This window comes from Mirounga angustirostris, unplaced genomic scaffold (genome assembly GCF_029215605.1).
Source record: "Mirounga angustirostris isolate CCGP_5_RB_7025 unplaced genomic scaffold, mMirAng1.0.hap1 SCAF_5, whole genome shotgun sequence".
Lineage (NCBI taxonomy): Eukaryota > Metazoa > Chordata > Mammalia > Carnivora > Phocidae > Mirounga > Mirounga angustirostris.
Window position 1 is genome coordinate 61,058,774 of NW_026991713.1, and position 12,286 is coordinate 61,071,059.

The 12,286-nt window shown below is 47.9% G+C and overlaps 1 protein-coding gene across 1 annotated transcript; it reads left to right on the forward strand.

Moving 5' to 3' along the window:
* Positions 1-6,770: 6,770 nt before the first annotated feature.
* Positions 6,771-11,410, forward strand: KRT6A (keratin 6A). Its single transcript, XM_064590342.1, has 9 exons — positions 6,771-7,340; positions 8,257-8,471; positions 8,822-8,882; positions 9,043-9,138; positions 9,262-9,426; positions 9,633-9,758; positions 10,595-10,815; positions 11,027-11,061; positions 11,175-11,410. Exons 1-9 carry the CDS (start codon positions 6,813-6,815, stop codon positions 11,408-11,410), a joined length of 1,683 nt encoding a protein of 560 aa, XP_064446412.1. The 5' UTR covers positions 6,771-6,812.
* Positions 11,411-12,286: the final 876 nt, after the last annotated feature.

Genomic DNA, 12,286 nt, shown 5'->3' on the forward strand with positions numbered 1-12,286 from the left:
ATGAGATATCACTGTGCACCTTTTAGAATAGTGAAAATCCCAAACTCTGACAACACCAAATGCTGATGAGGACATAGAGCAACAAGAACTCCATTCCTTGTTAATGGGAATACAAAATGGTACAGCCATGTTGGAAACAGTTTGGTGGTTTCTTACAATACTAAACATACTCTTACCATATTATCCAGCAATCACACTCCTCAGTATTTACCCAAATGAACTGAAAACTTATGTCCATACAAAAACCTACACGTGATGTTTATAACAGCATAGATTCATCAACTGTAACTAATGTACCGCTCTGGTGAGGGATGTTGATAGTGAGGGAGGCTATGTATGTGAGGGGTCAGGGAGTATATGCGAACTCTCTGTACTTTCTGCTCAATTTTGCTATGAACCTAAAACTGCTCTAAACATTAAAGATTTTTAAAAATGGCACAATCATTTCGGAAAACTAAAATTTGTTTTGTGTGTGTGTGTGTGTTTACGGTAAGGTGAGATGTCCCTGGCTGGGCTGGTCATACATTTACTCCTGAAGCAACAGTTCTATTTCCCGGTATTTATTTGTGTTAACTGAAAACATATGTCCACACAAAGCCTCACAAGTATGTTCATGACAATTTTATGGTAGGTAATAAACTGGAAATACCCATCAGCCAGAATGGGTAAAGAACCTGTGGTATATTCATACCATGGCACATCACTCAGCAATAAAAGAGACTGAACTATCAATCAACAATGAACTATCACAACAATCTGGATGAATCTCAAAAATATTTTGCTGAGTAAAAAAATCCAAACACACACACACATGTAAATAATATACAAATGTATAAAAATAATAACTAATAAATATATATTTTTAAAGTGTATACTGTATGATTCCATTTATATAAAGTTCTAAAATAAACACATTAATCCAGGGTGGAAAAATTCAAAACAGTGTTGGCCTGGAGGCAGTGGGATTATAGGAAAAGGAAACAAGACTTCCTGGAGTAATAGAAATGTTCTCTATCTTGATATTGTGTGGGCTACAGAAGTACATGAGTTTGTCAAAATTGATTGAACTCCCCACTTAAGATCTGTGCATTTCACCGTACATAAATTATATCTAATAAATTTCTTAAAAATTGTAAGAGAAAGAATGTTTCACTTTTCAAGTTTCTATAGTGGAGATGGGAAAGAAAGCAAGGAACTGGGAATGGAGTCTAGAATCCTCAGTCAACAGATTCCGCCACTGGGTCCAAACACTCGAAGCGGTACCCAATGTTCTTCTGTGCCTGTTTGGAAAAATCCAGGCTGTTTCCTGGAAGCAGCTGAGGAAAGGGCAGAGGAAAATGGGAAAGAAGTTAAATTTATCAGGTCCCCCTGAGGTCTTCTTCTCTACGTTAGTTCCCAGACTTGTGCCAGAGGACTGACTGATGGGAGAAAAAGGAAGCAAGGGCCAGACTTGGCTGCAAACTCCAGGCAGAATTCCTGAGGTGTACAGATTGCAGCAGTCCTACAGCCCTTTCAAGGACTTCCTTCATTGCTTTACCCCTGTAGCTTTGCTCTTGTTAGTGTCACTCTCCCTGGTAGCTGTGAACACTCCCCAGGATATTTTGGCAATGACCCTCCAGAGCATATGTGCCACTGATACACAGCTGAAGGGTCTCAAGACTGATGCTTTACTAGGCAGTAGTAAATAACCTTGTCTTAGCGGTGGCTAGCCCCTCATGGTCCTGAAAGCCTTGCTTCCAAATTTCTTAGAGACTCGCGCTATCCTTAGCCCCCACTAACTAGAAGGGATATAATCAGCTACTCCTCACGACCCCAGTGCAGCTCCTTCTGCCCACGGGTCCTGTTCCCATGCTACAATAAAAGCACTTTTTTGCACCGAAACATCTCAAGAATTCTTTCTTGACTGTTTGCTCCCGGCCCACATCACATCATCGAAGATCTGTCACTAATCCCAACCCCAGGCTTAAAGTGAGATTACAAAAGATTAACAGATGGAAGTTGCCATTAAATGCCAAGAAATCTCAGAGGAGCACGTTTGAGGCATGTTTGCTCCCTAGGATGTTCATACTAAGAGTCAGATGATTTTGAGATGCATTTTTGGGTAGGAATTACTGCAAACCATCCCAAATTGGGGGGAGTTACCCAATGTATCCATTATTAACCAGATGTTCCCCCCTTTACTGACATGAAGAGAGTCACACCAGAAGGCAGACGTAGTAAGACATCGTCCCATAGGCTGCATCTCATCCAACCACTTACAATATTTAAACCAGGTCTTTGTGTATCTCCCTGGAGGGTTGCTGGAGTATTTTTACCCAAATACAATTTTTTTTTAATGACACAGGCTAGTAAGGGGACCCTTCAGTGGTGAGGAGGCAGGATGCAGAAAGGAGGCGGGGACATGAGGGAGGCTGTGGAGAGAAACAGAAACCAGGCCACCGGCAACTTTTGGAGATTTTGTCAGCCCCTGGGGAGGTCTGACTAGGCTCTCCTCCACCCCAGTTGTTATGGAAGAGGTAGAGCCTCATCCCACTGGAAGACAGGAGTTGTCAGAATCGTCCAACATCTGTGGGTAAGGCCACTCAGATTTCATGTCCAGATATATGACCCCTTCACCGTGCTCTCTGCAAAAATGGATGGGCCGTGTGTGTAGAAATTGAGAAATACAAGGGAAGTTCTACAGTGTAGTGCATACTAAATGTTCACGACAGCCTTAGTTACTAAGTCATGCAGTTCTGGAAGTTTCCATACTGCCTGAACTGCTCTATGGAGCATAGAAGGCTGCCTTTCTACTCCAACTTGGGTGCTACCATCTTTTTTTTTAAAAAAGATTTTATTCATTTTTTTGAGAGAGAGAATGAGAGACAGAGAGCACGAGAGGGAAGAGGGTCAGAGGGAGAAGCAGACCCCCCGCCGAGCAGGGAGCCCGACGTGGGACTCGATCCCGGGACTCCAGGATCACGACCTGAGCTGAAGGCAGCCGCTCAACCAACTGAGCCACCCAGGCGCCCAAGGGTGCTACTGTCTTGACACAGGTGGATGCAAGTGTTTTTCTTCCAGTGGGTGCTCCCAAGGGACAGAACTGGGTCTGTGGAATTCCCTCTGAACAGCATCATCCTGCACTGGGGCTGGCAGGATTAGGCACTTAGTCTTAAACTTTTGATGGATGATGACAATAGTCTATCCCTCAGTCTCATCTGCCAGCTCCATCCAGGGAGGCAGAAAGACAAGGCAAATCCTCTTGAGGCAGACTTTGCATGGGCTCAGGCTTCTGGGCTTCCTTCCTGCCTTCCTCCATGACGGAAAAAATGCAAGGAGCACAGGTGAACCCCTGGGCCCTGGAACAAAGACCTTCATTCCAAAGCCATCAGACAACAGCACTGATTGGAGGCTGTCCTGGCAGAGGGAAGAGGCTGGGTTTGGCAGCCTGTTGGAGAGGAGGCCGGCTGTCATTGGCTTTACTCACATTGCTTGCTTTTAGTTTCTCTCACATAGTTGCCTGAACTATCACCCTTTGTTTGAATCTTGTTAGGAAGGTCTGGCCTTCTCCACCCTGCTCCTCTGGGAAAATATAACCACCATGGGACATGATTCAGGAACACTGGGGAGATTTCATTGGAGAAATCAATTCTTCTGACCATCCAGTGGGTCCCCACTGCCTGTGAGCACAGCCCTCTCCTGAGTGTGGAAGCAGGAGCAGAGGGGCAGGAGACTGGACTCTAGAGGAGGAAAAGGACAGCTTAGCCCAGGATGGCAGGGTCAAAGTGGAATGTAGAAGATACAGAAAATCAAGGGCAAATGAATCAAGTACAAACTTAACCTCTTAAGGGTGGTGGGACAGGAAAAGAGTGAAATCAGAAATGGACCTGCCATGGGGCCCCTCTTCTCTAACTCCCCCTCCACTGTCGTAGGAGCCCGTGGTCCTAGCTGACCTCACGCATGGTCAGGGTCACCAGAATTGGTTCCCAGGGCATCATTCCCTGGCAGGTAGTGATGAGAATTTGGGGGAAAAAATACATCTTTATATATATTAGAGAGAATAGAATATAAAATAATATGTAATGTCTTAGAAATCTATTGATAGGAGAAAAACATGTGTCAGGAAATGAAACATAATACTTCATATTGCTGGAGCTATCTGGTGCACATGCCAAGCTGGGAAGTGGATAATATGTTCAAGTGAAACCATCCTTTGACTGGCTAACTAGTTGAATGTGAGGTTCTCGCTACAACAGAATTACACACTTTTTATTCAGGGATGAGTCTTCTCCCACCCTGGAAAAGATATAAAATCAGTAGTAAAGGAGGCACTGATCTGGTCACCTGGGTTGGTTGGTCACCTGTCCCTGCATGCACCGCCCCAAGGGCAGAACCCAGCAGAGGATGGCCCAGGGGAGCCCGACTCCACACAGGACAGAGAGAGCCGTCTGCTGGGCTCCCGCCAAAGACACAGATCCTCCTTCTCTCTGGCCACAATTTCCCTCCAACCACTTAGGCAAGGAACTGCCTCTGCCCCCGAGCAGAGATTTTGCCTGGCCTGCTGCTCAGAGCACCAGTAAGCTTATAAATCATACTTCTGCTTCTGTTGTTCTTCTGGCTTCCATGGCGCTGTACTGCTTCTGGGAGCAAGTGCAAAGCCCCATGTTTGGCTTCCAGGCCCTTACCAATATGACACAAACCTGCAGCGTTGGTATCATTTCTTCCAGCCCCGCCCCCTCCGCCACACACACAGCTGCACCTGTGTTCCAGTTCCTGAGGATTCTCGTGTATCCCTGAACCACCCAAGCTTCTTCCTACTTGCATTATAATAATGATATTAGCTCATCTTAACGGAGCACTTCCGTGCAGGTCCTATGCTAAGGCCTCTGCATTATTTCCGGCAATCCCCGCAACACTGTGAGGCAGGTATTATTTTCACCCCCACTTTACAGCCGTAAAAATGAATACTTTTCAAAAAGACACACATGAGCCTCGTTATGAGTCTGAGCACTCTGTCTCCAGAGCCCATGCTCTTAACCAGGGGTTGACATACATTTTCTTTAAAGGGCCACATAGTAAACCATTTAGGTTTTGCAAGCCGTACCCTCTCAGTAGCAACTACCCAACTCCACCATTGCACTATGAAAGCAGCTATAGATACAAATACTGGGGAAAATGTGTGCTGTTCCCGTCTCACTCGCCAACGCTTCCTACCCCTCCTGCATCATCTAGCCAAACTCAGAGCCTCTATCCCAAGACAGTAGAACAGAGCAGAAAGTCTTGCCATGGGAAAGAACACTTCTTTCCCAGAACTGGGTGGAAGCACATTTCTTGGTCAGTCATTGTGCAACCAGGGTGGAAAGAAGGGAGCTGTTTCTGTTGTCTTGAGAAGGTATCTCTTCCCTATGCTTAGAAAGCACCTCCTTTGGGCAGGAAATGACCTGCCCTCCTGGATATTGGGCACCCCAAAACACTGGAGAGATGGGACATTTCTAAGATAGTAACAGGAGCTTTTCTCAGGTCATCTTAATGTGCAAGTTTGTCCTTCCTCCGCTGGTTGCCATTTACCCATGTGTTCTCACAGAACGGCCTGCCTGTAACTGTTCTCAGTGCTCCTGGTGCTCAGGACTTCATGTGTGGGCTGGGAAAAATGGACCTCATTCCTCTCCAGGCCAAACACCACACTCACTCACAGCCCTCTTTCCCTGAGGTGTGTAGCCATTTCAGATTTCAAGTGCTGAGATTAGAAATAGAAATTTGGAATTTATTTGTGACGTAATCACACATGTAAGGGCACATTTTTATGATTCACTGTTTCTATATGTTTCTATATGTACACACCCCATTAAAGTGTCTGCTTCTTGATTCCTAAGAAGCATCAAAGTCTGTTAAAATAAAAATTCAGTGAATTCCTCAGTGATCTATGTCCTACTCAGTTTAGATTCCTTAAGTTCTAAGTGAACATTCCAAACCAGGAGAGAAAAAGGTGTCTGTGGAGGCCAGTTGGAAAGAAAATTTTGCATAATAACAGATCAGTGGGAAGCAAGCACTGAGGAGGGAGGTGCAGAAGTCAGGTCTCCAGCGAGTGGCCTTTGGTGATGTCTCCTGTCCTCTCAGGAAACTGCCATTGGCCAGCTTTATCGCACAGGACAGAGAGCAAATGCTGACTGCACGGCGTAAAAACTCAACTCTTCTGTCCCTTTGCTTTTCAAAAGACGATTACGTCCCCCAAATAGCCCCCATTTCCATGCACAGGCCACCAGGAAGAACAGCCAGGAGTTCCAGAAGGACAGGTACAAACATGGTGAAAAACACTGCAGGCCACTTCTTGCTCAGGCCTTTGGGCAAATGCCTATAAGAACTCAGAGTCAGTCCCACCCTGATGGGAAGGGTGGTGCTGGTAGAGGTGAAAACCTGTGTGGGAAGGGGGCACACAGAGGAGTGTCTGAGTAAGCAGAAGGAAGGGACAATTATCACAGATCAGCTCCTTCTCTTCTTTGTTTGAGAACATGACTAACTCATGACTTCAGTGAATACATATCCAGCCTTATTGTGTTGGGATGATCAGGGCTAGAAGGCAGGAGAATTTCTCCATGACTAAAGGAAGCCAAAGAAGCAATCTTCACATTTCATACCTTTAAGAGGCTGGGGCTGATCTCACTATTTGTAAGGATCAGCCCTTCCCAATCTGCAAGCTCACCTTCCAGGACGGAGCCCAACCCATTTCTACCATATATAAACCTCTCTTGGGAGGCTCATCTCACTGATCTGCTCCTCTCCGCTCTACCCTCCAGCCTCTCACACTTTGTTCAGTCTTCTCCTCTTCAGGAACCATGTCTAGCAAATCCACCATGAGGAGCCAAAGCATCGGCCACCGTGGCTTCAGTGCCAGCTCAGCCAGAGTCCCAGGGGGCTGCCGCTCTGGCTTCAGCAGCGTCTCTGTGTCCCGCTCCAGGGGCAGTGGTGGCTTCGGTGGAGTGTGTGGAGGAGCCGGCTTTGGCAGCAGGAGCCTCTATGGCCTGACGGGCTCCAAGAGGATCTCCATCGGAGGGGGCAGCTGTGCCATCAGTGGCGGATATGGGGGCAGAGTTGGAGGTGGCTTGGGCTATGGAGGTGGAGCCGCAAGTGGATTTGGTTTTGGGGGTGGCTTTGGGCTCGGTGGTGGACCCGGCTTCGCTGGTGGCTATGGGGGCTCGGGCTTCCCTGTGTGCCCCCCTGGAGGCATCCAAGAGGTCACCGTCAACCAGAATCTCCTCACTCCTCTGAACCTGCAAATCGACCCCACCATCCAGCGGGTGAGGACTGAGGAGCGGGAGCAGATCAAGACCCTCAACAACAAGTTCGCCTCCTTCATCGACAAGGTGAGCCAGGAAGACCTGCCTCCACTGGGATTTCAGAGCCCCCAAACTAGACAACCGACACATGTCCTGCCGGGGGAGACTCAGGAGGGAGGCAGAAGGGGACTGAGACTAGCTCTCCCCTGGGATGCCGGTTGGGCTCCATGACCACAACAGGCAGAGGTGATGGAGATCATTTAAAACCACTGGGTCTCTTAAGTGTCCTTCATCCCTGCCAGGGAAGAATACTCGACTTTTGATAAGCATGAAGCAAATAAGGCAAGATAAGGCAGAACGGAATGGGTTAGCTTTACCTTCTGAAGATGCCTAGAGACTAAAAAAATAATGCCGGTGGAACTCTCCTCGAGGACTCTGGGCATGAGGAAAAGAGTGAAAAGAAAAAGAAAAGAAAGGGATTTCTGCCTGGATGAAACGTTTATATATCCCTAGAAATACTAACCGTGTAGAACCAGAGCATGACTATTAGAGCGTTTGTTGCAGAGGAGAACCATGTACCAAAACAGAAGTTTTAGTGATGGGAATCCAATCATTGACTCAATTGGACTTAATCATTAGATTCTGCACATTTAATACGCCTTTAACTGAGGTATGAATTAAAAAGAACTTTGTGCAACGTAACAGGGAAATGTGTGATTGTGCTTTTCAATGAAAACAGAGGAAATGCTGAACGTCACTGATAGGCTGCATAGCTTAGCCGGTGAGAAAACCTCATAGGTGATGGAAGAATTTCACAGCAGGATCACTGGGGTGGGAAGGAAATAGGTTTGGGGGCCCAACACGGTCAGCCTGATCCTCTGTACGTGCTCTGTAGTAGCCCAGGAGCTGGGTGACATCCCAGGCACACCTGGGCACCTGACAACTCCTATCTCTTTCTCCTTTGCTTTCTCCGGCAAGTAACCACCTTGTTGTCTTCCTCCAGGTGCGGTTCCTGGAGCAACAGAACAAGGTCCTGGACACCAAGTGGACTCTGCTCCAGGAGCAGGGGACCAAGACCGTAAGGCAGAACCTGGAGCCCTTGTTTGAGCAGTACATCAACAACCTCAGGAGACAGCTGGACAGCATCCTGGGGGAGAGGGGCCGCCTGGACTCAGAGCTGAGGAACATGCAGGATACAGTGGAGGACTTCAAGAACAAGTGAGTTCAAGGACAGAAAGGGGTTCAGTTCCCTGAAGCGCACACTTGAAGACTACCAGGTGACCAGGTCTAGAGGTGGGCATGGTTCCATAGGGAAACAGGCCCATGGAAATGAAAATCATAGCTATTACCTAAAAACAACCCCAAAAGAACAAATGGGCCACAGAGGTGGGTGGGGAGAGAAAAGATAGGAGGAATTGAGGGAGCACCAAAAAATCGTTTTTGTGGCTCAATGGCAGGAAAGCTCAATTTGGATATATCTGTTTTATGGAAGGTTGGGATCCCGGGCTGATCTTGCTGTATCATCTTCACCACTGGGTCAATTGTGTCTTACCCTGTTCTAATTCTAGATATGAAGATGAAATCAACAAGCGCACAGCAGCAGAGAATGAATTTGTGACTCTGAAGAAGGTGAGCCGATGAAGGTCTGGGGATCGTGTTCCTTTGTAGAGGGAGAGGACTCTGGGTCTTTGCACACATCCAGAGGGGAATAGATGGGGAGACTAAAAGGTGTTCAGACTGGGAAGGAGGGCTCGGCTGACTCACGCCAAGTTGTTGGCTTATTTCCCAGGATGTGGATGCTGCCTACATGAATAAGGTTGAACTGCAAGCCAAGGTAGACACTCTCACAGATGAGATCAACTTCACCAGAGCCTTGTATGACGCAGTAAGCATCTCCACTCCTCTTTTATTTGCTGTGATGGGGCTCTGCAAAGGGTGGAAGATCTTGGGGTTGGGTACCTCTGGAATGCCACAGGAGAAGATGATCTGACGATCTTCTGCTCTGCAGGAACTCGCTCAGATGCAAACCCACATCTCTGACACTTCTGTGGTCCTGTCCATGGACAACAACCGTAACCTGGACCTGGACAGCATCATCGCTGAAGTCAAAGCCCAATATGAGGAGATCGCTCAAAGGAGCCGGGCTGAGGCTGAGTCCTGGTACCAGAGCAAGGTGAGCCTTGAGTTGACAGCTGCCCAGGAATGCCTGGGTCCCCTACCTGAACACCAGCAAGGCTACAAAACAACAACTTTCCCTAAAATCCCTTGGGGAGAAGCCACTAGGTCCAAGTGTGTTAAATGCCTGGTTCTGAAGTCAAGTCACCGTTGGCACGTGAAAGCCCACATACACCGCCTTGTCTCTCTCTCTCTGGATTCCAGTATGAGGAGCTGCAAATCACAGCAGGCAGACACGGGGATGACCTGCGCAACACCAAGCAGGAGATTTCTGAGATCAACCGCATGATCCAGAGGCTGAGATCCGAGATCGACCATGTCAAGAAGCAGGTATGGTAGGGGGCTCTGGAGAGTAAAAGCATCCTTTCCTTGCTACACCACCAGGGGGTCATCAGCCACCATTTGGGAAATGCTGGGAATTGAGGGAACAGCAGAGAGAGGAGGACACGTAGCTCCCACCCTTGTGAGTTCCCACAGGTTGGGACACACGGATGCCAACACTACAGAATGATACAATCAGGTGACAGGAACAATCCCAGTTAGTCTGACTGTAAAAAGATAGTCTTGGGGCTTTTAAAAGATATTACGTAAGGAGAATGGTTGGTTTAGGAACATAAGAAACAAGTCAGGAAAGAAAAGGGGAGGCCAGAAGGGGGGCAAGATTGTCCCAAATCTGCTCAAGATTCAGCTGAAAAAGAAAGTTGAGCAAGGATCCAGGGTGATGATCAGTGTTGCCCAAGTGTGTTAGAATCCCTTAGGAGTGAGGAAGGCAAGATCTCCACAGCTCCATGGGACACTCGTCTCCTTAAGTGAGGATGCTCCTTATTTTGTATAAGTTAGTGTGGCATCCACATGAGGTCCTCAGAAAAGGTCCTGGTCTGGCTTTGGAGACAGCACTCAAAAGAAATGAGTGGGTCCATTTCTTCCAAATCTGCTGGTATTTTGTCCAGTGCAGTGCAGGATGGTTAAAAAAGGGCACAAGTTTTCTCCTATGGGTCCCAGACAAGCTAACTTGTGCAGAACAGAAAAAGACTGGGCAAAAAGAGGCAGAAGTCCCTTTCTATGATATCTGGGCGCTGGAACTCTACCTCACTAGAAGAAGAAGTGTGGTTAGTCTCCTCCGGAGGACTGAATCACAAGTTCATTCTCCTGTGTTCCTCCTCTAGTGTGCCAACCTGCAGTCCGCCATCGCTGATGCTGAGCAGCGCGGGGAGATGGCCCTCAAGGATGCCAAGAACAAACTGGCTGAGCTGGAGGACGCCCTGCAGAAGGCCAAGCAGGACATGGCCCGGCTGCTGAAGGAGTACCAGGAGCTGATGAATGTCAAACTGGCCCTGGATGTGGAGATCGCCACCTACAGGAAGCTGCTGGAGGGCGAGGAGTGCAGGTGGGGAACTCACAGGAGCCCCTCAAACATCTTGGATCCACGTTCAGGAGGTCAGGCCATGAGGCACCCTAGTTATGGCCATAATGGCTGCTCTCAGAGAACCATTTCAAAGGCAGCTTCCCCATGGGCTCTCCTCACATCGACGCTTCCCGCTCTGGTCCACTGGTAGCTCTCTGAGGTCTCATGCTCCCTGTGTTTTTTCCCTTCCTAGGCTGAGTGGGGAAGGCGTTGGACAAGTCAACATCTGTAAGTACCTTTGCTCGCCTCCCTCCCTTGCCCTTGTGCCCTTCTGACTGGACTGAGGCTGGCAGAGTGAGCTCACCGTGCCCTGGGTGTCTTTGTGCCTGTCCCCTTCACAGCTGTGGTGCAGTCCACCATGTCTGGCGGCTATGGCAACGCCAGCGCTGTGGGCGGTGGCTCAGGCCTGGGCGGAGGCAGCGGCTACTCCTACAGCAGCGGCCACAGCCTTGGAGGCGGCTTCAGTTCCGGCAGTGGCAGAGGCATGGGGGCTGGCTTCAGCTCCTCTGGGGGCAGCAGCTCCACCATCAAATACACCACCACCTCATCCTCCAGCAGGAAGAGCTACCAGCACTAAGTCTTGCCATCGGCTCTTGGTCCCACGTTGTCCCCGTCAATAGCCGCATTGCCCTCTCAGGCTACTTCTCTTCTCCTGTCTCTGATTTCTCTTACTTTCTGAGTTTGAGCTAGAGTTACTGAGTGCCTTCATTTCTCCTCACTGGCTCTACGTGCTCCACCTGAGTTTCCATCACTCACCATCAGGAGGTCACTGCGGGGGTTCTACTCCAGAATAGGACAACTTCTTCTTGCTTTTACTGGCCCAGGAATTCACCATCTTTCAAATATTGAGGTCCTCCCTCACAATGGTTATGAAAGCACAAGTAACCAGGTGTGTGATAAACAGGGTTTGTTTCCCTGTGATGTTTTCTGTTCTTTGCTCTCTTCTAATTGCAATAAAGCAGATTTATAATATAATTTATGGTATAGTATTGACTTGCTTTATCACTTTTGATTCTTGAGCTTTTTCATTGGACAAATGCCTTATCATGTGATGGATACTCCCAATACCCATGTACTTTACTCCCTTCCTTCAGACAGTTTCAACAAACTGCCGTTTGGTATCCTGATATTCAGGATTCCTTCCCAGATCAGATTCCATACAAATGTTTGGCAAGTGGAGTGGCAGGGATCTGGTCTACCATCATTATAAAATTATTTTTACTGCCTGTATTAGATAGTAGCAGCTTAATCTCTCTAACTTGGTCTCCAAGACTTCTCTGCCACCTGCCCCAGTGGCCACCCCTAATGCCCAGAGAAATATATTACTGTCCAATTACAGCAAAAGAACATCAGCAAGAGAATAAGATATCTGATTTTTGCTTGCAATTACCTTCATGACCTAGAAACTTGCCTGACAAGGTGTATGAAGAATAATTAAATTTTGTATATCCCT

What these genes read in the sequence shown, in the direction of transcription:
- KRT6A (XM_064590342.1), top strand. Translation starts at nt 6,813, where the DNA reads ATGTCTAGCAAATCCACCATGAGGAGCCAAAGCATCGGCCACCGTGGC. An exon ending in TCGCCTCCTTCATCGACAAG is followed by an intron (nt 7,341 to 8,256) that starts GTGAGCCAGGAA and finishes GTCTTCCTCCAG; the next exon opens with GTGCGGTTCCTGGAGCAACA. An exon ending in AGTCCTGGTACCAGAGCAAG is followed by an intron (nt 9,427 to 9,632) that starts GTGAGCCTTGAG and finishes TCTGGATTCCAG; the next exon opens with TATGAGGAGCTGCAAATCAC.